The 23,219-nt window shown below is 42.0% G+C and overlaps 1 protein-coding gene across 1 annotated transcript in view; it reads right to left on the bottom strand.

The window, feature by feature from the left end:
• Positions 1-427: 427 nt before the first annotated feature.
• Positions 428-23,219, bottom strand: part of cyb5r4 (cytochrome b5 reductase 4) — a 43,159-nt gene continuing 20,367 nt past the window's right edge. The window contains exons 8-15 of the mRNA XM_083643995.1: positions 20,510-20,542; positions 20,286-20,408; positions 17,320-17,460; positions 16,434-16,580; positions 12,879-13,029; positions 4,614-4,700; positions 3,245-3,406; positions 428-2,772 (exon numbers count right to left, since the gene is read on the bottom strand). Coding sequence (XP_083500121.1) covers positions 2,718-2,772; positions 3,245-3,406; positions 4,614-4,700; positions 12,879-13,029; positions 16,434-16,580; positions 17,320-17,460; positions 20,286-20,408; positions 20,510-20,542 — 899 coding nt within the window. The 3' untranslated portion in view covers positions 428-2,717. The remainder of the gene's footprint in view (positions 2,773-3,244; positions 3,407-4,613; positions 4,701-12,878; positions 13,030-16,433; positions 16,581-17,319; positions 17,461-20,285; positions 20,409-20,509; positions 20,543-23,219) is intronic.

The raw sequence follows: 23,219 nt of genomic DNA, 5'->3' as shown, positions 1-23,219 counted from the left end.
TTTTTTCCCTTGGAGTGTCTTAGATGTATTCCATGGTAGTCTGCATCAAAACCTGGGGACTTACATCAAGCAAGACCTCCTGGATTCTGTTGATTTAATAACACAATAGTGATTCAAACCACCAGTGGCACCAATCACCGTCCTATGAGGCAGCTACAGGCAGCCTTTAGGTGTGGCGCCAGTGAGAAGTGAGCCTGTGATGGACAGATGCTTCATCCAAGCACCTGCCAGGTTTTTTTAAGCGCCTGACCTTTGAAATGGTTTCCCGAGCCAGTTCCCAGATGGTTATGTGAAAACAAACCATCTGGCAGCATCAGGTTAAGACTTCGGGGGCCAGTTCTATTGAAGTGAATGAGGGGCGGGCATGAAAAGTCCCACTATAACCCATCATATCTGTGTCGTTTCACCTTTGATTGAAAAATGCTTCCTCCAGATCAAAGAAAACGCTCTCATCCAGAGCCATTTCTAGCTTTGTCATGATTGAATCTAAACCCAACTGTTCATGATCATCAGAATAGTGTGTACAGTATGTGATTTCTCATGATAGGCAGGGTTCATACAAGGTCCTTAAAGTGCTTAAAGTCCTTGAATTAAACTTTTCGAAATGTAAGTATTAGGTAGGCTAATACCTGGAAAATTAGCACATTGTTATGTGGGGAAGTGCTTAAAAGAGCTTGAAATAAATAAGCAAATAAATAAAATGTTTGTGGTGTTTGACAGAATGCAAGTCAAAAGATGACAAGTTGCCCCAGACACATCTTTATAGATATATACGTACATGCTAGACATTATGTCCGATCCAAGATTCACGATTTTGAAGTTCTCCCAAATGAACATGCTTTTTTTTTTAGGTTTTGTTAAGTCCTCCCAACTCCAGGCATCTTATTTCTAGGTTTGTGTGTTTGTTCGACGATTGCATTGATTGTGATAGGTGTCGGGTGTCGGAGGGCACACTGTCCCATGCTTTTTGTTTTTGTCCCTCACTGTCCGGATTCTGGGCCAAAATATTTGACTGGTACTCTAAGGCCTACAAAATAACCCTTCAACCGGAGGCGGAACTCGCCATCTTTGCCTGCTCGGAGTCCTCTTTGCTCGTCCCAATGGCCGTGGAGCAATCTTTGACACAGGGGATGACTGTTGCCAAGAAACTAATTCTTTGACTTTAACTAGTCCTTCTCTCTACTTCTTTTCATGGTCTCGGTTGTGCGTATGGAGAGACTCAGGTTCCAAAGGACTAATTCATTGGGGAAGTTTTTAGTTATCTGGGACCCGTTCCTGGCCTATTTTGACGAGGTTAAAAATGACAAGTGACTCACCTGGCTGATTGTTTATGGACCACTTGTAGTGGATCCTATGCACAGTATCTTTTGTAAGCACATAGGCATTTTACGTGACTGGTAGCACCACTTTGCAAAGTTGGAAATGTATGTTTGTTTGTTTTTTGTCTTCTTTTTCTTTTCCCCCTTTCCTGTCTGGTTTTTCATGTTCTGAAAAACCATAAAATAAAATATTGAAAAAAGAAAAGAAAAAGCACATGTGAAGCTGTGATATGAAATGCAGTAAGGTTTAGGTAAATTGCTTTTGGGCAGAGTCCTTGAACAGAAAAATAGTGCTGGGAAAAAGTCCTCCAAAGTCATTGAATTTGAAATAATATTTGTCTGTATGAACCCTGGATAGGGTGAAGTTTCTCAGTTTCTACAAAGTCCCAAGTTGTTGATTTTTCGTTAGCATCATCAGATCCGCCTCTGTGCATAGAAATATGTTCCTTTTATTTATCACGAACAAAAGTTGATAAGTTAAAGGCGATTCTCTCTCTTTCCCTCTCTCTGACAGACACACTTAAGCCCTTTTCCCACATGCGTACCGGAAAATTACCTGTAAGTCAATATCGGACATTTCCCTGAATTTCCCTTCACACCTTAGCGCGCGCATATGGGAATCTAGTCGTCAAATAGCCAGTATGTTGGGGGGCGGGGGGAGCTTATTTGGGGGGTCGGCAAAACTTCACTCAGTCCTCCGTACTTCTCAGCAGCCTGACACAGGACACACACAGCGAGAATGGCAGAGGCTTGCAAGGCAAGCTGCCCAACGCTTGTAGCCTATGTATGTAGAGAAAGCAAATGCAGGAAGCGAAATGTGGTAGTAGTTTGCTTTGATGTGCGCGAATGATTAGATGATGCACTTTGAAGAAGTTGGGATCCGTGTCTGAGAGAAATAGTTGCTGGTTCGATGTTTATCCGTTCACCTGCGTCGCGTTGAAGCACTTTTTACAGATTGGCTTCGTTTGATGTGTCCGGGGTTGCCTTCGGAAATCAGCAAGCTGACATACTGCTCTTATTAGGCTATCACAAGATCATTTCGCCAGTTTGCTTTAATGTGCGCGAATGATTAGATTATGCCCGCTGGAACATTAAGCAACGTGTGTAGGCTACACTTCGCCCATGATTGAAGGACCGCTGTCACGGAAAATGACTGGACCCGTTTCCACTTGCATCCCCTTAAGAGCATACCGCTCTTCTGACTGGCTCGAAACTGGTGAAATGTCGGGGACGACGGGGTCGCGCTTATACCGGCACGGCGCCTTTCCCACATGCAGGCATTACACCACGTTCCGGTCATTTTGCGGTACAAAGCGCATGTGGGAAAAGGGCTACACACACACACACACACACACACACACAGCTGGCTGGGGTTGGTTTGGGTTGCGTGGGAGCTGCTCAGCTCTGGAAGGCGTGGATCTCTTCTTCACTGAAGCCCTGCTGCTTCACCAACCTGCAAGAACAAGGTGACAAACTGTCAAAGCTTTATTTATTTTACAAAGTTTAGTTTTTTGATTACATGTGGGCTGTGGACATTTATTTTTTGTGGATTTTTGTGTGTGCACTGCAGAGTGCAGAGCTACTAAAGCAAAGAGACAATGCAGACATAAATAAATGTTCATTTAAGTTCAGCAATTTTGTAGCTAATTTAAATTCATATCATTCATAGACTGTTTTCACAGAATTGTGTTGCTAGGGAACAGTTTGGAACCTAGCTTATGTCCTGTCAGTTATTGTACTAGCAAACACTGCAACAGGAAGTAAGCTGGGGGGAATTTAGAATGTTTATGTTGTCGAGTTAAAACCGTCGATACAATGTCTAACAAGGGGAGTTGTGGTCTAAGATCTGTGCAGTTGTGTCATCAAAGATCCTAGATCACCACTCCTAAAACAGTAAAATCGGAGGCAGTGAAGTTCTTACGCACGCTTTTGTTAGCTCTGTAAAGGCAGTGGGACCACACACACACACATAGCATTTGGAGCTGTCCGGCCTGTTGAGGAAGTCCTTCAGCGTGGACTGCTCCACCCGGCCCCTCCTGCCGCTCCACTCACCGCAGGGCTCAGAGAGCACGTACTCCACCTGGAACCTGACACCACATATCATCATGTCATTTACTCCACCTGGAACCTGACACCACACTAGGGCTGTCAAAATTGGCCCAAAATTATATTTGAATATTCCCTCTAAACAAAACATATTTGTTTGAATATATTTGAGTACAAAAAAAGAATAAACTACTAGAATGATCGCATTCTAGAATGATCGCATATATGCCTCTGTCAACAAGTGAGCATTCGGCATCCATGTCTGTTAAGACTTTTGAGCCAAATGTGAAGAAATTCCGTCAAGGCGTTAATGAGATCTTGATCTCAGGTCAGTGATCTTGAACTTTGACCACCAAAATGTAATCAGTTCATCCTTGAATCCAAGTGGACATTTGAGCCAAATTCTAAGAAATTCCGTCAAAGCGTTCCTGAGATATCGCGTTAACGAGCTTGGAAATGGTGTTCGTGAGGTCAGTGACCTTGAACTTTGATGACCAAAATCTAATCAGTTCATTCTAGAGTTCAAGTGGACGTTTGAGGCAAATTTGATGAAATTTCCGTCAAGGTGTTCCTGAGATATCGCGCTAACGAGCATGAAACGAGCGGTCGTGAGGTCACAGTGACCTTGTACTTTGACCTTTAACCACCAAAATCTAATCAGTTCACCCTTGAGTCCAAGTGGATGTTTGAGGCAAATTCAAAGAAATTCCGTGAAGGCTTTACTGAGATATCCTTGAGTCCAAGTCGACATTTGAGCCAAATTGGAAGAAATTCCGTCAAGGCGTTCCTGAGATCGCGTTAACGAACTTGGAAATGGCTTGGCCAGGTTTTTTACCTGGTTAAATGTAAAATAAATAAATAAATCATAAATCAATACAAATAATAAATCAAAAATTTAAAACCAATATTAATTTTAATATTAGAATATTCTTTTGATGTTTATATTCAAATATATATTCAAATATAGAATTGTTTGACAGCCCTACACCACACATCATCACAAGTCATTTTCTCCATGTTAGGGTTGTCAAAGAATATTCTATATTCGAATATAAAAATGAAAAGAATATTCAAATATGAAAAATGTATATTCAAATTTATTATTATTATTACTATTATTATTATTTTATATATACACACACACCTGTGCTGTTATATAAAAAAATATATATATATACATTTTCCTCACACACACGCGCACACACACACACACACGCACACACACACACACACACACACACACGGTACCTCTCATCTTTAGCGGCCAGTTCATCTAATTGCGAGTGCCACAGAATGTCTTCCTCTTGTCGGTTAAAAAAGAGCAGCTTGGTTTTTCTGGGGACAGACAGGCAAACAGGGTATGGATGGATTAACAGGCAAACAGGGTATGGATGGATTAACAGGCAAACAGGGTATGGATGGATTAACAGGCAAACAGGGTATGGATAGATTAACAGTCAAATAGAATGTATTACCCTTGTTTTTCTGTCCATTTTCCAAACAAGACGTAATCCTTATGTACAGAATGTTGTTTCAATAAATATAATGTTCTCTCTTCTTTTTTTATTCAGAAAAAGGTAATTTCACAGAGAAACAAACTTTCCATTATTTTTTACAAATAGTCCTTTTCCAGTGCGCCCCCCCCCCCATATATATATAAACAGACAAAAACAAAAAACATACATCAGAACCAGAGGGATCATACATTTCTGTTGTTCATTTCAATAAGAGGAAGGAAGCTTAAGACTTACAGTAAGTGGAGTCATACAAAGTCTGCTCTCAGTGGGGTTATAAACTCTTATAAATCCATTTATCCCAAATTTGGAGGAATTTGCCTTTTTGGATCCTTAGAGAATAAGTAAACTTTTCCATCTTAAATACTTCCAGGACTATTCTAAACCAATCCTCCACAGAAGGTGGTATTGGCTTTAGCCACTTTCTAGTTATTGATTTTATGCTAGCCACCAAGAGAGCATGCAGCAACTTTATACTGTATCATAGTAGTACTGTAGTTAAGTTATACTTCTTCTCACTCCTTTTCGAATATGTCTACATTTGTTACCCCTTTATCTTTATTTCATAATACTATTTCAATCGACTTGTTAACGTGTAATTTTGAAGGCCCCGTATATTGTCTCTGTTTTGTTTACATACATATTCGAAATAAACATGACAAACAAACAATAAAGAAATTATAAAATAAGAAACCGTAAGTTTGCTCCTTTTATAGCGTTGTGAAATGTCGGGTGCATGGCGGGCGCGGATCTATAAATACTATGAAATAATTTGCGTGGATTTATGGCGGGCGGACGGTTCATGCATACACGTGGATTAGGATGGCATAAAAGCTCATCCACGCATCTCTACTGTATCACTCCTCTGTTCCAAAAATAAAAAGGATAAAAAGGGTTTCTAAGTCCAGGGGTATCTGAGTCTTGAATATCGCACTCAATGTTTCATAACCCCAGTATGAACTTAGTTTGGGAGAGTCCCACAATATATGGAAATGGGTTGCCTCCACTGACCCAGTGTCTCCAACAAGGTGAGGTTGTATCCTTATATTCTTCCTGCTGTTGGGTCTTAAAGTAATGTTGAGGTTGTATCCTTATATTCTTCCTGCTGTGGGGTCTTAAAGTAATGTTGAGGTTGTATTCTTATATGTTTTCCTGCTGTGGGGTCTTAAAGTAATGTTGAGGTTGTATTCTTATATGTGTCCTGCTGTGGGGTCTTAAAGTAATGGACAAGCTTTCAACGGAGGCGGTCGCATTTCTTCTCTCTCCAGTCCTCCCTCCCTTTCCCTCTCCCCCTCATCCCTCTGCTTCTGCTACCTGGAGCCAATCTTGCATTTGTCTCTTCGAAACTACAAATATGGATTATATGGCTGGTCTCTCAACGAATTCGACAAAATTATTGTGGGGTCCGGTGAACCCCCCCTCTGCCCAGACGGGACCGCCGCGGGATACGGGAAGACAGCAGTCATTGACCCTAGGCTGCACGTCACGATAAACGAGATGAGCGGGGCAGTGAGTACTTGGACTATTACGATTTCTGATCTGAATCGTAAAAATGGATTACTTCTTGGAGATATCACTGCCGCTGCGACGAAGTGTTTAAAACCGAGGATCAGGACTGACTCGTGTGAGGAATGTTGTTGATCCTACACCCACCGGGGAAAACCAAAACAAACGGATTTAATCTGGCCACCTGCTAAGCTGTCAAGGACACAAGCAGCAAAACTCTCCTGAAGCCCTGAGTGCAATCTGCGTCTCCAACGTCACCCCCCCGCCCCGACATCTGATGCCTGAACTCTGGTCTGAATTGACGAGGCCATCTCCACAGCAACGCTGTGTTCAGCCGAAGGAGGCTCAGACTACACACACACACAAACACCCATGGACTCTAAGGACTCACAGGCCTACACACGGTCACGCACGCACTCCCCCAAACCCCCCCCCCTCCCGCCCCCCTCCCCTAAACCCCACCCCCCGCCTCCAGCAACTTCCCCCCGCTTTGCAACACCCCCCCCCCCCCTACCCTCCCACGATGAACCAAACCGGCGCTGTAATGGCAGCCTCCCTGGTGTCGTGGTGTGGGTTGTCTTTGCTGGTAACCCTGTACATTTACAACAAATGTATCTGTATTGTATAATATTGAAGTGTGCCTTTATTACTTTTTCTAACTAGTAATAATGTGAATTCTGAGTTATTTATATGCTTTGTCCAATCCAAATTGCTGGCGCTGTTCAATGGCGACCCGGTTTTGCTCTCCGACTCTGAGAGCGAACCAAGCAGAATTTCGCTCGTGATACTTGTACCATGAAGTGACAATAAAGTTAATCTCTCAATCTAATGTTGAGGTTGTATTCTTATATGTGTCCTGCTGTGGGGTCTTAAAGTAATGTTGAGGTTATATCCTTATATTCCTCCTGCTGTGGGGTCTTAAAGTAATGTTGAGGTTGTATCCTTATATTCTTCCTGCTGTGGGGTCTTAAAGTAATGTTGAGGTTGTATTCTTATATGTTTTCCTGCTGTGGGGTCTTAAAGTAATGTTGAGGTTGTATTCTTATATGTGTCCTGCTGTGGGCTCTTAAAGGTGAGGTTGTATTCTTATATGTCTTCCTGCTGTGGGGTCTTAAAGTAATGTTGAGGTTGTATCCTTATATTCCTCCTGCTGTGGGGTCTTAAAGTAATGTTGAGGTTGTATCCTTATATTTTTCCTGCTGTGGGCTCTTAAAGGTGAGGTTGTATTCTTATAGGTTTCCTGCTGTGGGCTCTTAAAGGTGAGGTTGTATTCTTATATGTTTCCTGCTGTGGGCTCTTAAAGGTCAGGTTGTATTCTTATATGTTTCCTGCTGTGGGGTCTTAAAGTAATGTTGAGGTTGTATTATTATATGTTTCCTGCTGTGGGCTCTTAAAGGTGAGGTTGTATTCTTATATGTTTCCTGCTGTGCGCTCTTAAAGGTCAGGTTGTATTCTTATATGTTTCCTGCTGTGGGCTCTTAAAGGTCAGGTTGTATTCTTATATGTTTCCTGCTGTGGGCTCTTAACACGTTCACTGCCAACGACGTATTACTCCGTCAAAAAAAATCCAACGGTTCACTGCCAATGACGTATTACTCCGTCAAAAAAATGAAAAAAAAAAATTTGACCGTGGGATGTGCATCTAACCCTTTTACATCTCTTATATAATTATTGAAGCCACCGAACGTTTACAACCCATTCCACCGACCCACTAAGTGGCGACAGTGCTCTCCCAGACTACAGGAAGGCAAGCAAAAAGCAGTTTCCTCGAAGCCATTCTCATGAAAATGGATTGGCGAAAACGCTTTCGTTTTCGCGCTGATTGCTGGCGGTGCGGGATTGCAAATTTGCATAATAGATTACGGGTGGAACACACTTTGAAACACGCAGCATAAATATGACCAGAATCGCAAAAGCTTCATCAAAGCTCTCAACCAAAACTCCAAGAAACGAGCGAGCCGATCCAGACTTCCTCAAAGACAGGCACAGCAGCAGCAAAGCAATGAGCCTGGTGACGCGAGGTTACAGCAGCAGCAACGAGCTTGTGACACGGCCGCTGCAGCCAAGAAGACACACACGGAGGGAGGAGTTGGAAGCAGAGGGGGGTTTCCTGCTGTTATGGAGGAAATTACTGTTCAAAACTATTGTTTAGATGTCTGACGTCTTACTGATGCCAAAAATGAATGGTTAAAGTGACTGTTCTATCGAATTTCACAAAAAGCCGTTTATCTCAAAATAAATTTTCTGACGCTGAAACCATGCTGTATTCAACTGCTAATGCTTACATAACTACTAACTCTACAAACTAACTCTTTTAGACAGAGAAAGCACACACTCTATTAGTTCTTTTGAGATATTGTGTGTTCACAAAATCTTAGCAGAAAAGAATCCTCGGGTCTTGAAAGATGAGCCAGAATCCTCAAAAAAACCCTCTGGCAGAACCTACCTACAGTAAAAAAAAAACGGCTGGCAGTGAATGTGTTAAAGGTCAGGTTGTATTCTTATATGTTTCCTGCTGTGGGCTCTTAAAGGTGAGGTTGTATTCTTATATGTTTCCTGCTGTGGGCTCTTAAAGGTCAGGTTGTATTCTTATATGTTCCTGCTGTGGGCTCTTAACTCATTCTCTGCCAGGGTCATTTCGGTCTGTGTGCTCCCAGTGCCAGGATTTTGAGCATATTTCCTGATCTTCCAGGACCCACAGAATATTCTGTGCTAGGAATAAAATTACACAACATATCTCACAATAAAGCAGAGACTCTCTTCTTACCCCTTGTAAAAAACTGAAACTCTCCCATGTTTCCTTGTTTAGTTACAAGCAGTGGAAGTTAGCTTGTTTTCACTAAAAATGCCCTCCTTGGAACATAAATATGAGAAAAAGAGGTTTTTAGTGAAGGACACCGTTTCAAGCAGAACTCTCTTTTGAGCCTTTTATTTTTTGCCTCAGTGACACATCAGACACATTATACAGTATTTGTTTTCCCAAATAAATAAATAAAAAATAAAAAATAAGAGAATGTATTTGAGGGAGCTGTGTCGGTCCATCCCGCCCAGTGAGCGGCTACAGAGAGAGAGAGAGAGAGAGTCTGGCCCCTGGGGTTTCTTGACAGATGAGGCTTGGCCGCAGTATTTATCAAAGTATGATAAATATGTGCACAAAATCAAATAAATAATTTACTTTTACAGTTGCCATGTGGATTTTTAGCTTAGCTTGATAAAAGCATAAACAAATGGAACGAACCCTTATGTGGTCACACTCACACACTCTCTCTCTCTCTCTCACACACACACACACACACACACACACACACACACACACAGGAATAACGAGTGCTGTAACGTTACCTGCTGTCACGTTACCTCTCATAACTAACGTTAGCACAGAAGATCACACAATAGCTACGTTAGTGCTGTAAACTTTGAAATGTTTATGTGACACATGTTTCGCCTTGGTTGCTGGGGACGGGTGTGTGACGCGGTTTGACGCGTTTGACGTATCCATGTGATTCCCCCTCCCTTGAGTGTGACAGAGCTCTCCCTTGAGAGGGAGAGCTGGCAAGAGGAAATGTGAAGCGAGTCATGCCGGCGGCATAAGTTATAAACAATGCGTGACAATTATACTTGAATGTTGTGTGTGTGATCATTTCATCTCAAACGCGATACAAAAAATAGGCTACTTTTTACCATCGTCATCGCGCTCTCCAAGTGGCACCCATTTCTCCTCCTCCGATTCATCTGTGTCAGACGGATCAGAACGCTGTGAAGGGGAGCCTTCCTCGCCCTGGCGCTCCGTCGTGGAGCAACAACAAAAACGCTGCCGTCTTCCTCGCCATCGTCGCCATCCGAGAACTCTCGGTCAGACTCTGTTTCGACCACAGGCTCCACCCATAAATACTAAACTAGCGGGTTCCTTTTATCAGTTTGACCTGAAACAATGTCACAGGCTGGGAAAGTGTCTGATGTAGGGATGCACCGATTGCCATTTTCTTGGCCGATTCCGATTTCCGATTTTTGAATAGTCTGACTTGCCGATACCGATTTTTGCCGATTCTGATTTTTTTTTCTAAAAACAACAATTGACAGCTTACACAAACGTTTTTGTAACTTTGTTTAAAAATTAAGATTCATAGAACAATTCTTACATCTAATGGGGATCCAAATAAACAAATAAACAATTCTTATCATTTGCATGAAGTAGGACCTTCTCACTCAAACACTCAAAATAAAAGTGTTCCAGGTTAGGCTACTGGACAGAGCTTTTTTGTGCAAATACAATGAATACAAAAATTAAATTAAATCCAATAGCCTATATCCCACAGCTATCATGCATTTACTTTTCCAAAAGAAAACAGGTGCAACAGAACATCAAAATGATCCATGGACAAGGAGTTTATAGACTGGCTCCAGACCAGTCCTCTTGAGTAGAGGGGAAATGAGTTTATGAGTTACAGTAACGATCTTCAGTCTGAATATCAGGCGGAGTTTACACACAGTCCGAAGTTTGGTATGCGTATTTTTATCTGCCATCCGAAAAAATATCGTCACGCACAGAAAACGTTGCACACTTGTGAGTCCGATGCATTTTTATTATTATGTCCGTCGTTCTCATGTCGTTCTATTTGCAATACGAAACAAATAGTCTCTCCTGTATCCACGTCACGTTACAACATGACTTGACAGGCTGAGGCAGCAGCGCTGATGTGGAATGGAAAAGCAGGTCGGGGAATGGTTATCATACTGGACACAATGCTCGCGTTCACCTCGCCAAGCCGGCTGTGCGCGGTGGCGGGTTGCTGGAGCACCGCTTCCCGGGGAGAGAGAGCAGAGAGAGAGGGGCCAGTGAGGTGAAGCGAGCCGCTCTGACTGGACTCCAGCCGAGCGGGACGCGGCCGCATCTCTGTCTCCACGGCTTATTTTCGACTTGCATGTGTGACAAACTGCGAGCTTTGTCTACTTCACTGACGGTGAAAAAAATCCACAACGAGGAAGGTATGCTGGCGTGTGTGGTGTGGTGGCTGGGTGCCTGTCTCGGTGCTTTGGGGTACGCGCACGTCATGTGAAAATCGGCTCACAGAATCGGCTATTTAGAGTGACCGGAACAGATCACCGATCGAGGCCGATCACGTGAAAATCGGCCATTTCCGGTCACGTGCCGATCGATCGGTGCATCCCTAGTCTGATGTAATGTAAACAGCCAAAACATGAAAGTACGTCCGAGTACGTCTTTGGCACAGAACGCCATTGTTAAAAGTACGTCCGGGTACGTCTTTGGCAGAGAATGAGTTAAAGGTGAGGTTGTATTCTTATATGTTTCCTGCTGTGGGCTCTTAAAGGTCAGGTTGTATTCTTATATGTTTCTTGCTGTGGGCTCTTAAAGTTGAGGTTGTATTCTTATGTTTCCTGATGTGGGGTCTTGAAGGTGAGGTTGTATTCTTATGTTTCTTGCTGTGGGGTCTTGAAGGTGAGGTTGTATTCTTATAGGTTTCCTGCTGTGGGCTCTTAAAGGTGAGGTTGTATTCTTATGTTTCCTGCCGTGGGCTCTTAAAGGTGAGGTTGTATTCTTATGTTTCCTGATGTGGGGTCTTGAAGGTGAGGTTGTATTCTTATATGTTTCCTGCTGTGGGGTCTTGAAGGTGAGGTTGTATTCTTATATGTTTCCTGCTGTGGGGTCTTGAAGGTGAGGTTGTATTCTTATGTTTCCTGCTGTGGGGTCTTAAAGGTGAGGTTGTATTCTTATGTTTCCTGCTGTGGGCTCTTAAAGGTGAGGTTGTATTCTTATGTTTCCTGCTGTGGGGTCTTGAAGGTGAGGTTGTATTCTTATGTTTCCTGCTGTGGGGTCTTAAAGGTGAGGTTGTATTCTTATATGTTTCCTGCTGTGGGCTCTTAAAGGTGAGGTTGTATTCTTATGTTTCCTGATGTGGGGTCTTGAAGGTGAGGTTGTATTCTTATATGTTTCCTGCTGTGGGGTCTTGAAGGTGAGGTTGTATTCTTATATGTTTCCTGCTGTGGGCTCTTAAAGTAATGTTCTCTCTTCTAACCGTGTTTCTTACATTAGGATTAGGATTCCACTGATATCAGTTTTTGAAGGCTGATACTTTGAGATTAAAAGCTGCCAATAATTCAATATCTTTGAATTTGCCCAGTCTCCAACATGTTATTCTTGTTACACTGGGCGGGGCAGCTGTAGCTCAAGAGGTAGAGCGGGTCGTCCACTAATCACTTTGGATAAAAGAGGTCGGTGGTTCGATTCCCGGCTCCTCCAGTCTGCATGTCAAAGTGTCCTTGGGCAAGATACTGAACCCCAAATTGCTCCTGATGGTGTGCCAGCACCCTGCGTGGTAGCCTGCCGCCATCGGTGTATGAATGGGTGAATGTACCTACTGATTGTAAAGCGCTTTGGATAAAAGCGCTATATAAATGCAGACCATTTACCATTTACACTGAAACTCCCCATTGAAACCCAGGAAAAAGAGAACAATAATGAAGCTCCTCCTACCTTATCGTGCCTAAGTCCTGCAGGGCCAGTCCAATGAGGCGGGCCATGGGCGTGAACCCTGTGCCCGCTGCTAGTAGGTAGAGGTGTGTGACATCACGCAGGGGGCGGAGACTGAAGGGACCCTCTGGACCGCTGACTGAGATATGGTCACCTAGCCGGCCACAACACACAGGTGAACAGTCCTATCAATTATCATTAACTGTCTTAGAGCACTTAGAAAAGTGTTATAAAAGTCCTATCAATTATCTAATGAATAGATGACATTCTTAGTTAACAGGCTAGGTTTCATACATGAATACATGACGAGATTGTTAATGTCACTCTTCATGCTTAATTCATGTTCTTCCTATGTACTGTCTTGTTACTGACAGGAAGACAGTACACACACCTCCACACACACTTATTAAACACATACAGGAACTTTCAGTGTGTATGGTATGGAGTTACATACTGGTGAGGTCCATACATTCCTGAAGCACCTAACAATGAGACACAGATAGAGAAGGATATTTCCTCTTGACCGCTCTCACACAGGTTCAGCATAGCGAGTGCATAAGCAGGTAGAGCTAATAGGAACATAGCAATAGCATTGAGTATCATCATCTCTAGCAGAACAAGACTATAGGTGACTAGAGAGAGAGAGGACTGCCCACATGGAACTGGGCTGTGGAAAAAGCTTGATGGAAGCAGATGGAAAGCTGTTTATAACTCTTTAGTGTTTCCCATTAATTACCTAGACCAGGGGCACTCAACTAAAATTCAAAGAGGTCCAGTTCGAGAAAATGTCCTTAAGCAAAGGTCCGGAACATTGTAACGTAGCTTGCGTTAGACAGGTCAGGATCGGATCGCACTTCAACCGAGACATACTGGTTTTGAACTGCCCATAAGAACAATGAATGGACATGTAAGAGTCGTTTCTTTTGAGCACGCTATGTGAAATTACTTCTATGTCTCGCATCCCCTCCGTCCGTGTGTCACTCTCACAGCAGCACTAGGAAACGACAGGGAGAAACGATTTGCTTATTTGATTGGCTGAGTAGCATCACGTGTGATGATTTACAGCGCATTCATTGGTCTGTGAGCTTTCTGGCAGATAAACCAGTATTACCGTAAAGACTAGAAAAGCATGTGCCGGTTAAAATAGAAACGCTCCGTGAAAATTACAATTCTCAATGATTTGTAGGTTATAGGGGTCGGTCCGGACAGGACGGCGTCTTGAGGCGGACTTTGAGGATCGCCGACCTAGATTATGGTGGCCCACCATAGACTATGGTCATCATAGTCCAATTTGTCCCACCATAGTCTAATTTGTCAATTTTGCTCTCACAGTGCACCAGATTGATGCATCTAACTTTAAAATGTACATGTTCTTCTGGGAGAGCAGTGGGGGTTCCAGGGGGTCCCAAGCAAAAAGGGGGATAACTTATTTTCCCTATACTGTAATACCATCCATAAGTAACACAATGCCAGAATGCATGACTGTTTTGGTCATGGCTTTGATCCACTTTCTGTAGTAAAACATCTAAAAGCTAAATGTGTATCAGATGGGGGACCCTGGCACAGAATCTCATCAAAGGGGGGTCCGTGGTCTAATTTGTGTCATTTTAGGGGTCCTTGATGTGAAAAGATTTGAGAGCCACTGCCCTAGAAGGTCCAAGGCGCACCCACTACAGTCTCACTATATCCTCTTTAACACATTGAGTGCCACAGCGCTTCAGTAAAATTGTCTGGAGCCTGTGCCAGATTCACTTCCATTCAGTTGAAAACAGCTATAGAATTTTTTCTATTAGGGCTATATGGACAGGGCTGGACTCTAATGAAACATTGGACACTCCTGCTTCTTTCAAAGAAGAAATTTTGTTTCTAGACAGTTCCAATATGAAATAACAGCCTCTGAAAGAAGAGCACTTTCAAGGGTTTTCTGCTGTCTTTTTTTACTTTTCAAGATAAAGTCACTTTTATGAATACTTTTTGCACTCTAATTTCAAGCACATTCACTGACTCTAGCTAATATTTTCTGATGTAGTGACATGGTGTAGTTCTGTGCAGCCTGCGTGACCCACCCCCCTCCCCCCCCCCCCCCCCCCCCATGAGCTGCAAACTCCTCCCCACACGCACACAGTCTATTTTCGCAGCCTCCGTTTTTGCCCCGGGCGGATCCCAGCGCGACAAGGAAATGGCAAACGGGACTGCAGGAAAAGGTTTGGCCGTTCGGCTTCGGGTGCTGCCTTTCTGGCAGGTAATCGTGTGGAGAAACTATATGCAGACAGATAGACAGAGGCAGAAGAGCTCAGTTGTGGGCGCGGATCGCAGCCAACTGTCAGCTGCAGACAGAGCAATCTATATGGCTCTGGCTGCAGCATGCATCGGTGTCTCTTTGATCACGGCTTTCTCCTGCACAAAGTAAAGGATCTGCGTCAAGGTTTTAGGGTGGCGCAGCTCCCGTGTAGATTTTTAAGGTGGCGCCGTGTGATCCCTTGAAGGGATTCATGCTCACTGGCTGGGTACGACCTTAAACAGCAGAATTATGGAATAATATGAATTATGATTTTAGGACGTCCACAGACGTCCTTGGCACTTCTCGTTACTTTTTTTTAGGATGTCCACAGACGTCCTTGGCACTCAATGTGTTAAATAGAAACTAATTACACCATCAATCATGTTTTAGGGGCAGAGCAATCGGCCCCTTGTAATGGATTGAAATGAAAACGCTGTTTCCTTTATCTGTTTAGCTGATGAACAAGGAGGTAGAGGGGAACAGAAGCCAGCCAAGGGAAGAGGAGGAAAGGAGACAGAAATCTGCTCTAGATGTGGTTTACTTATCAATTTGCTCCCATGTTTGTTATCTCGGAGCTCACTTGAGAAAGTAGTATGCTACATAGAAGGTAAACCATCTAACTCAGGGATGTCAGAGATACGGCTGTTTTGGAATATTAAAAAAAAAAAAAAAAAATCGCACCCCATTATCATGAACTACGTGTGGCTAATAAGCAAGCTAAGAGTTCATTCATAAGTTAATTAACCTGCACTGACAAGTATGTCAGTAGGTCATCAGGTATAAACAAAGCTGCCATGATGCCACGCTGGAATTGAATCGCGCATTCGGCTACCTACCAAAAAACAAAGGAATCAACAAGATGCTGTCGAAAAAGAGAAAGGTTGACACGGAATGCAGGCAGTTTCAAGAGAAATGGAAAGAGCAGTATTTCTTTTGTGAAGTAAATGGGTAAATGAGTCGAATTGATTTTAGTAAAAAAAAAAATCCGACCCCCATGAGGTCTCAGTTGAACAAATCCGGCCCTCTACCTAATATGAGTCTGACACCCCTGATCTAACTGATGAGTGTGTCCTATACAATTATAATGGAAGCACATGAAGGCCAATCTCATTTTCTCTAAGTATAGTTGGGCATGGATGAAGAGGGGATGCTATGAACAACCATTTGAATTTGCTTCTCCCATGCTGCAGCAACTACTCCCAGCTGCCAACAAAAGATGAAAACAATGAAAGTACAGATAGAGATGATTGACTGGTTGGAAGCAGCCTGTGCCTTACCGATGTGCAGGCTGTTGAGGTGCGGTGTGAAGAGTCCATCAGGGTAGACTTTGATCATGAGGAAGAGGTCTGATCCCGGAGTGCATGGGTGAGAGGCTGCTACCAGAGTCTGCTCTACTGGAGTGTACGGCTTCACCACCTCGCTGTCTGGATATGGACAACATAATGCATGAACATCATGTATCTAAGGAGGAGTAAGTAACAGCTTCAGTTCTCCTTGGACAGCTGCAGTCTGAACTGTGCTAATGTTAAGTCTATGATCTGTGTGTGTGAAGATGACCTCAATTGGACACTGCGCTGTTATTTGAGGCATGCATGGAGGTGGAGGTCTACTCGTGAATGAAGAACTAGAGGCCGCACACTGTAGCTCTATTTGCTGATTTATTCCAAACCCGTGACGTGTGTTCTTCTGAAGAAGAGCGAGAGCTCTAAACGTCATGGCTTTCAAACCAATCAGCAAATGGGAGCTACAGTGTGCGGCCTCTACCTTTTCATTCACTGCTGATTTTATTGGGTCCAGCACCTGCTTTGAAGACTGCTTTGGGATGTGCACGTCTCCTTCACTGTTTTATGGTGGAGATCTACTTCCCATAAAATGTCAATGATGTTTTGATCTGATCCTGCTGTTCATAACAAAAACCCTTGAATTAGTTTGGCAGGACATATTTGAAGGTTATCATCCTGAAATATGTCAACATGAGTCATGCATTGCTTTTAAAGCTGACACATTGCTAATTGACATTCATATGAGCGGCCTGTGTAGCTGCCTTTGTAATTGTGATTTCGTTAGTTCTAAGTTAAATCACTTTTGACGTGGTATTTCCTGTACACTACTTCATTCCATCATTGTACGCAACTCCTGTTTCGATGACCGATTATTCCTTACCTTGGACGAGGGCTTTGAGGTAGACGTGTTTCCCAACAGGCACATGCATGACAGTCCCACGTGGCAATTGCAATCGGAACAGATGGGTGTTATGGTTGACCTCTGTCTTAGATGCCAACACACAATCTCTAAAGTAGAGGGCTGTATAAAAAAGGAGAATGAATCAATAATGTTTACCTTATTTATTTGTTTGAAATGTTGTGCATGAAAGGTGCTATACAAAACACACACACACACACACACGTTACTGTACATTATTGGAAATGACTTGTTTCTCTAATTCCACTGTGATTGCCTTATAGAAGCCAACATAATTTGTATATTTGTCCCTATCCATTGTTTAGACTCTAATGAGTGTAGATCAGGCATATTCAACTGGCAGCCCGCGGGCCAAATCCAGGCCGGTGAACCAGTTATGAGGAAAAAGAAAAAGCGCCTCGCTGCACGTGAATCCCCCTCCCTCTCTCTTTGTCTTTCTCTCTCTCCTTCTCCACTCAGTGCGCCTCATGTTTTTCAATTGTGTTTGATAGTCCACTCTGTGCACACTCTTAACTCGCTCTACCCAACTCTCTGTCATTCTAGTGGTTGAATCTCACCTCTATCTTTTTGATATAAAAGTATATTGTGTCATTCTAGTGGTTGAATCTCACCTCTATCTTTTTGACGTAAAAGTATATTGTGTCATTCTAGTGGTTGAATCTCACCTCTATCTTTTTGATATAAAAGTATATTGTGTCATTCTAGTGGTTGAATCTCACCTCTATCTTTTTGACGTAAAAGTATATTGTGTCATTCTAGTGGTTGAATCTCACCTCTATCTTTTTGACGTAAAAGTATATTGTGTCATTCTAGTGGTTGAATCTCACCTCTATCTTTTTGATATAAAAGTATATTGTGTCATTCTAGTGGTTGAATCTCACCTCTATCTTTTTGATGTAAAAGTGTATTGTGTCATTCTAGTGGTTGAATCTCACCTCTATCTTTTTGACGTAAAAGTATATTGTGTCATTCTAGTGGTTGAATCTCACCTCTATCTTTTTGACGTAAAAGTATATTGTGTCATTCTAGTGGTTGAATCTCACCTCTATCTTTTTGACGTAAAAGTATATTGTGTCATTCTAGTGGTTGAATCTCACCTCTATCTTTTGACGTAAAAGTATATTGTGTCATTCTAGTGGTTGAATCTCACCTCTATCTTTTTGACGTAAAAGTATATTGTGTCATTCTAGTGGTTGAATCTCACCTCTATCTTTTTGATATAAAAGTATATTGTGTCATTCTAGTGGTTGAATCTCTATCTTTTTGATATACAAGTATATTGTGTCATTCTAGTGGTTGAATCTCACCTCTATCTTTTTGACATAAAAGTATATTGTGTCATTCTAGTGGTTGAATCTCACCTCTATCTTTTTGACGTAAAAGTGTATTGTGTAATTCTAGTGGTTGAATCTGACCTCTATCTTTTTGACGTAAAAGTGTATTGTGTAATTCTAGTGGTTGAATCTCATCTCTATCTTTTTGACGTAAAAGTATATTGTGTCATTCTAGTGGTTGAATCTCACCTCTATCTTTTTGATATAAAAGTATATTGTGTCATTCTAGTGGTTGAATCTCACTTCTATCTTTTTGACGTAAAAGTATATTGTGTCATTCTAGTGGTTGAATCTCACCTCTATCTTTTTGACGTAAAAGTATATTGTGTCATTCTAGTGGTTGAATCTCAGCTCTATCTTTTTGACGTAAAAGTATATTGTGTCATTCTAGTGGTTGAATCTCACCTCTATCTTTTTGATATAAAAGTATATTGTGTCATTCTAGCGGTTGAATCTCACCTCTATCTTTTTGATATAAAAGTATATTGTGTCATTCTAGTGGTTGAATCTCACCTCGATCTTTTTGACGTAAAAGTATATTGTGTCATTCTAGTGGTTGAATCTCACCTCTATCTTTTTGATATAAAAGTATACTGTGTCATTCTAGTGGTTGAATCTCACCTCTATCTTTTTGATATAAAAGTATATTGTGTCGTTCTAGTGGTTGAATCTCACCTCCATCTTTTTGACGTAAAAGTATATTGTGTCATTCTAGTGGTTGAATCTCACCTCTATCTTTTTGATGTAAAAGTATATTGTGTCATTCTAGTGGTTGAATCTCACCTCTATCTTTTTGACGTAAAAGTATATTGTGTCATTCTAGTGGTTGAATCTCACCTCTATCTTTTTTATATAAAAGTATACTGTGTCATTCTAGTGGTTGAATCTCACCTCTATCTTTTTGACATAAAAGTATATTGTGTCATTCTAGTGGTTGAATCTCACCTCTATCTTTTTGACCTAAAAGTGTATTGTGTCATTCTAGTGGTTGAATCTCACCTCTATCTTTTTGACGTAAAAGTATATTGTGTCATTCTAGTGGTTGAATCTCACCTCTATCTTTTTGACGTAAAAGTATATTGTGTCATTCTAGTGGTTGAATCTCACCTCTATCTTTTTGACGTAAAAGTATATTGTGTAATTCTAGTGGTTGAATCTCACCTCTATCTTTTTGACGTAATAGTATATTGTGTCATTCTAGTGGTTGAATCTCACCTCTATCTTTTTGATATAAAAGTACATTGTGTCATTCTAGTGGTTGAATCTCACCTCTATCTTTTTGACATAAAAGTATATTGTGTCATTCTAGTGGTTGAATCTCACCTCTATCTTTTTGATATAAAAGTATATTGTGTCATTCTAGTGGTTGAATCTCACCTCTATCTTTTTGACATAAAAGTATATTGTGTCATTCTAGTGGTTGAATCTCACCTCTATCTTTTTGACGTAAAAGTGTATTGTGTAATTCTAGTGGTTGAATCTCACCTCTATCTTTTCGACGTAAAAGTGTATTGTGTAATTCTAGTGGTTGAATCTCACCTCTATCTTTTTGACGTAAAAGTGTATTGTGTAATTCTAGTGGTTGAATCTCACCTCTATCTTTTTGACGTAAAAGTGTATTGTGTAATTCTAGTGGTTGGCCCAAACTCGTCCATTTTCCTTTGGCTTGCTTGCGGATGCTGAGCTGGATCTTTCCCACAGCAAACGCTGTCTGGACTGATGCAGAAAAGACAGTGAGAGAAGAAGAAAGATGCCGTGAATTTCAACCAAGAATCTCCAGATTCCATCAGAATCTCCAGTTGGCGAGTCGTCCTTACCAGCAACACTTCCCTCTACTTCTTCAGCTAGACCTGAAAAAGAAGAAGAATCACAGCATTGTAAGGGAGATTGTGTATTGTAAAAATAAATCAAGCACTGAAGTCAATATTCAGCCTAAAAGCCTGAGTCAGTCAGACCACTAGCTATAGAGACACTGTGTAACGCGTCATCATTCAGAAACCACGCCCAAGACGGGGGAAAACAGAAAGCCCCCTTCCAATCCTGGCGTTCTCCTACAGTATGTCCCGTGCATGGTTGCGTGTTGCACAAAAAGATTGTATATACGGAAGATGAACACTCCAACTTACTTCCTTGACAGCTAGATCCACATTTACTACTGTTATTCTATGCTATGTTGTGTTCTTCTGCTTATTTTGCTTAATATCGCATTTACTACTGTTTATTCTATGCTATGTTGTGTTCTTCTGCTTATTTTGCTTAATATCGCATTTACTACTGTTTATTTTATGCTATGTGTGTTCTGTGAGCGAGCTACTGTAACTTGTCCCAATTTCCCCCCGGGGATCATTAAGTCTTTCTGATTCTGATTCTGATTTCTTCTCGCCAATTCTCAATGGCTTCCTTGTTTTGCTCAGGAGTACAAAAAAACTTTAACTGGCGATTTTTTACATTTGTTGTCTGCGCAGCCCACCACACAACAGCTTTTAGCTATGTTTAACACATTCACTGCCAACAGTTTTTTTTTTTTACTGTAGGTAGCTTCTGCCAAGGTTTTTTTTTGAGGATTCTGGCTCATCTTTCAAGAGCCGAGGATTCTTTTCTGTTAGGATTTTGTGAACACAAAATATCTCAAAAGAACTAATAGAATGTGTGCTTTCTCTGTATAAAAGAGTTAGTTTGTAGAGTTAGTAGTTATGTAGGCATTAGCAGCTGAATACAGCATGGTTTCAGCGTCTGAAAATGAAAGGTGAGAAAAATGCCTTTTTGTGAAATTCGATAGAACAGTCACTTTAACCATTTATTTTTGGCATCAGTAAGACGTCAGACATCTAAACAATAGTTTTGAACAGTAATTTCCTCCATAACAGCAGGAAACCCCCCTCTCCTTCAAACTCCTCCCTCCGTGTGTGTTCTCCTCCTCCCTCCGTGGCTGCAGCGGGCGTGTCACAAGCGAGTTTCTGTTGTCTGTGCTGCCTGGCTGCCCCTCGTCGGGCGAGTCTGGATGGGCTCGCTCGTTTCTTGGGGTTTCGGTTGAGAGCTTTGATGAAGCTTTTGCGATTCTGGGCTTTATGCTGCGTGTTTCAAAGTGTGTTCCACCCAGTCTATTTTTGGAACCCCCCACCGTTGTGCGCCACCGTTGTGCTCCAGTGCGAAAGCGTTTTCGCCTACAGTATGAGAATGGCTTCCTCACGCTTTTCCCTGCAGTTTTGGCTCGGCTTTCAATAGTCAGGAGAGCACTGTCGCCACTTAGTGGGTCGGTGGAATGGGTTGTACACGTTCGGTGGCTCCCATATTTTTATAGGAGATGTAAAAGGGTTAGATCAACGTCCCACCGTCAAATTTTTTTTTTTTTTTTTTTTGACGAGTTAACTCGTCCACGGCAGTGAACGTGTTAATTCAAGGAAAATGATGCTGGTGTGTGGAAATGAACGGAGCTTTTCCCCTGTGATGGGCGTGGCCTATTTCATGCAGTGTCTCTATAGCATTTTGCTGACTGCTGTCCTCTAAATTCAATCTGGTCAACCATCCACTACAGCGAGGGGGGCATTCCGCTTGGTTGCACTGAGGCCAATGCGGAAGTACCAAAAACTGCAGTTCCTCGAATGGCCACATGAGGCCATTCACTTCCATGTTAAAATGCCCGAGAGAGCATAAATAAACATGTTTTTCAGCCTTTCATGACAACTGTACGGGGTGGGGGGGGGATTTTTATATAACTCACCCGTTTAGAGTAAAAGAGACTATGTTTTGTTTTTGGCGTGATTGACAGGTTGTCTGTTATGTCCAGTGAGCGATCACGCAGCACGCCGATCACGGACCAATAGCAGGCGTCACTTCTGGCTCCAAAAAACGAAGATGGCAGCGGCCAAGATGCAAAAATTGAGGCTTCAAAACCGGAGTTCACAAACCAAAGGGTGACGTCACACTCACTATGTCCATCTTTTTGACATTCTATGATTTACAGCCATCCAATTTGTTGTAACAGTGAGATTCTGTCCAAGACGTTTCCTTGATTTCTCATTTCATGAAATCATGGAAAAGTCTTGACTGGATTAAGAGCTTCCATAACCCACAAATGCTCTTTCCTGGGTTGTTAACTCATTCATGGCCAGTTTAGGACTGCCAATATTTAGCTCAGGCCAAAGATTTTCATAATTGTTGGTCATCTTTCAAGACCCACAGTAAATTATCTATTAGCACCAAAGTGATTTGCAATACCTCAAAATGAAGAGGTACGTCTCTGGGTTCACCAGGAAAAAAAAAGTGAGCTTTTAGCATGTTCTGTACTCTACTTATAGCCATTTATATACACCCTGTTTTCACCAAAAAGGTCTCTCTGAGAAGAGAAATTGGAGAAAAAGGCATTTTTGTAAAGGACACAATCTCAGGCAGAACTCGCTCTCAATTCTTTTATTTTGAACTGTATTGACATCAGACATGTAAATACTATTCGTTATGACACAAATGACAAAAAAAAAATATATACCGTAAATTCCGGACTATAAGCCGCGGCTTTTTCCCCGTTTT

Source organism: Poromitra crassiceps (assembly GCF_964638095.1).
Source record: "Poromitra crassiceps genome assembly, chromosome: 1".
Classification (NCBI taxonomy): Eukaryota; Metazoa; Chordata; class Actinopteri; order Beryciformes; family Melamphaidae; genus Poromitra; species Poromitra crassiceps.
The sequence above is the reverse complement of the archived record's forward strand: the minus strand, read 5'-3'. Positions and strand labels throughout refer to the sequence as shown.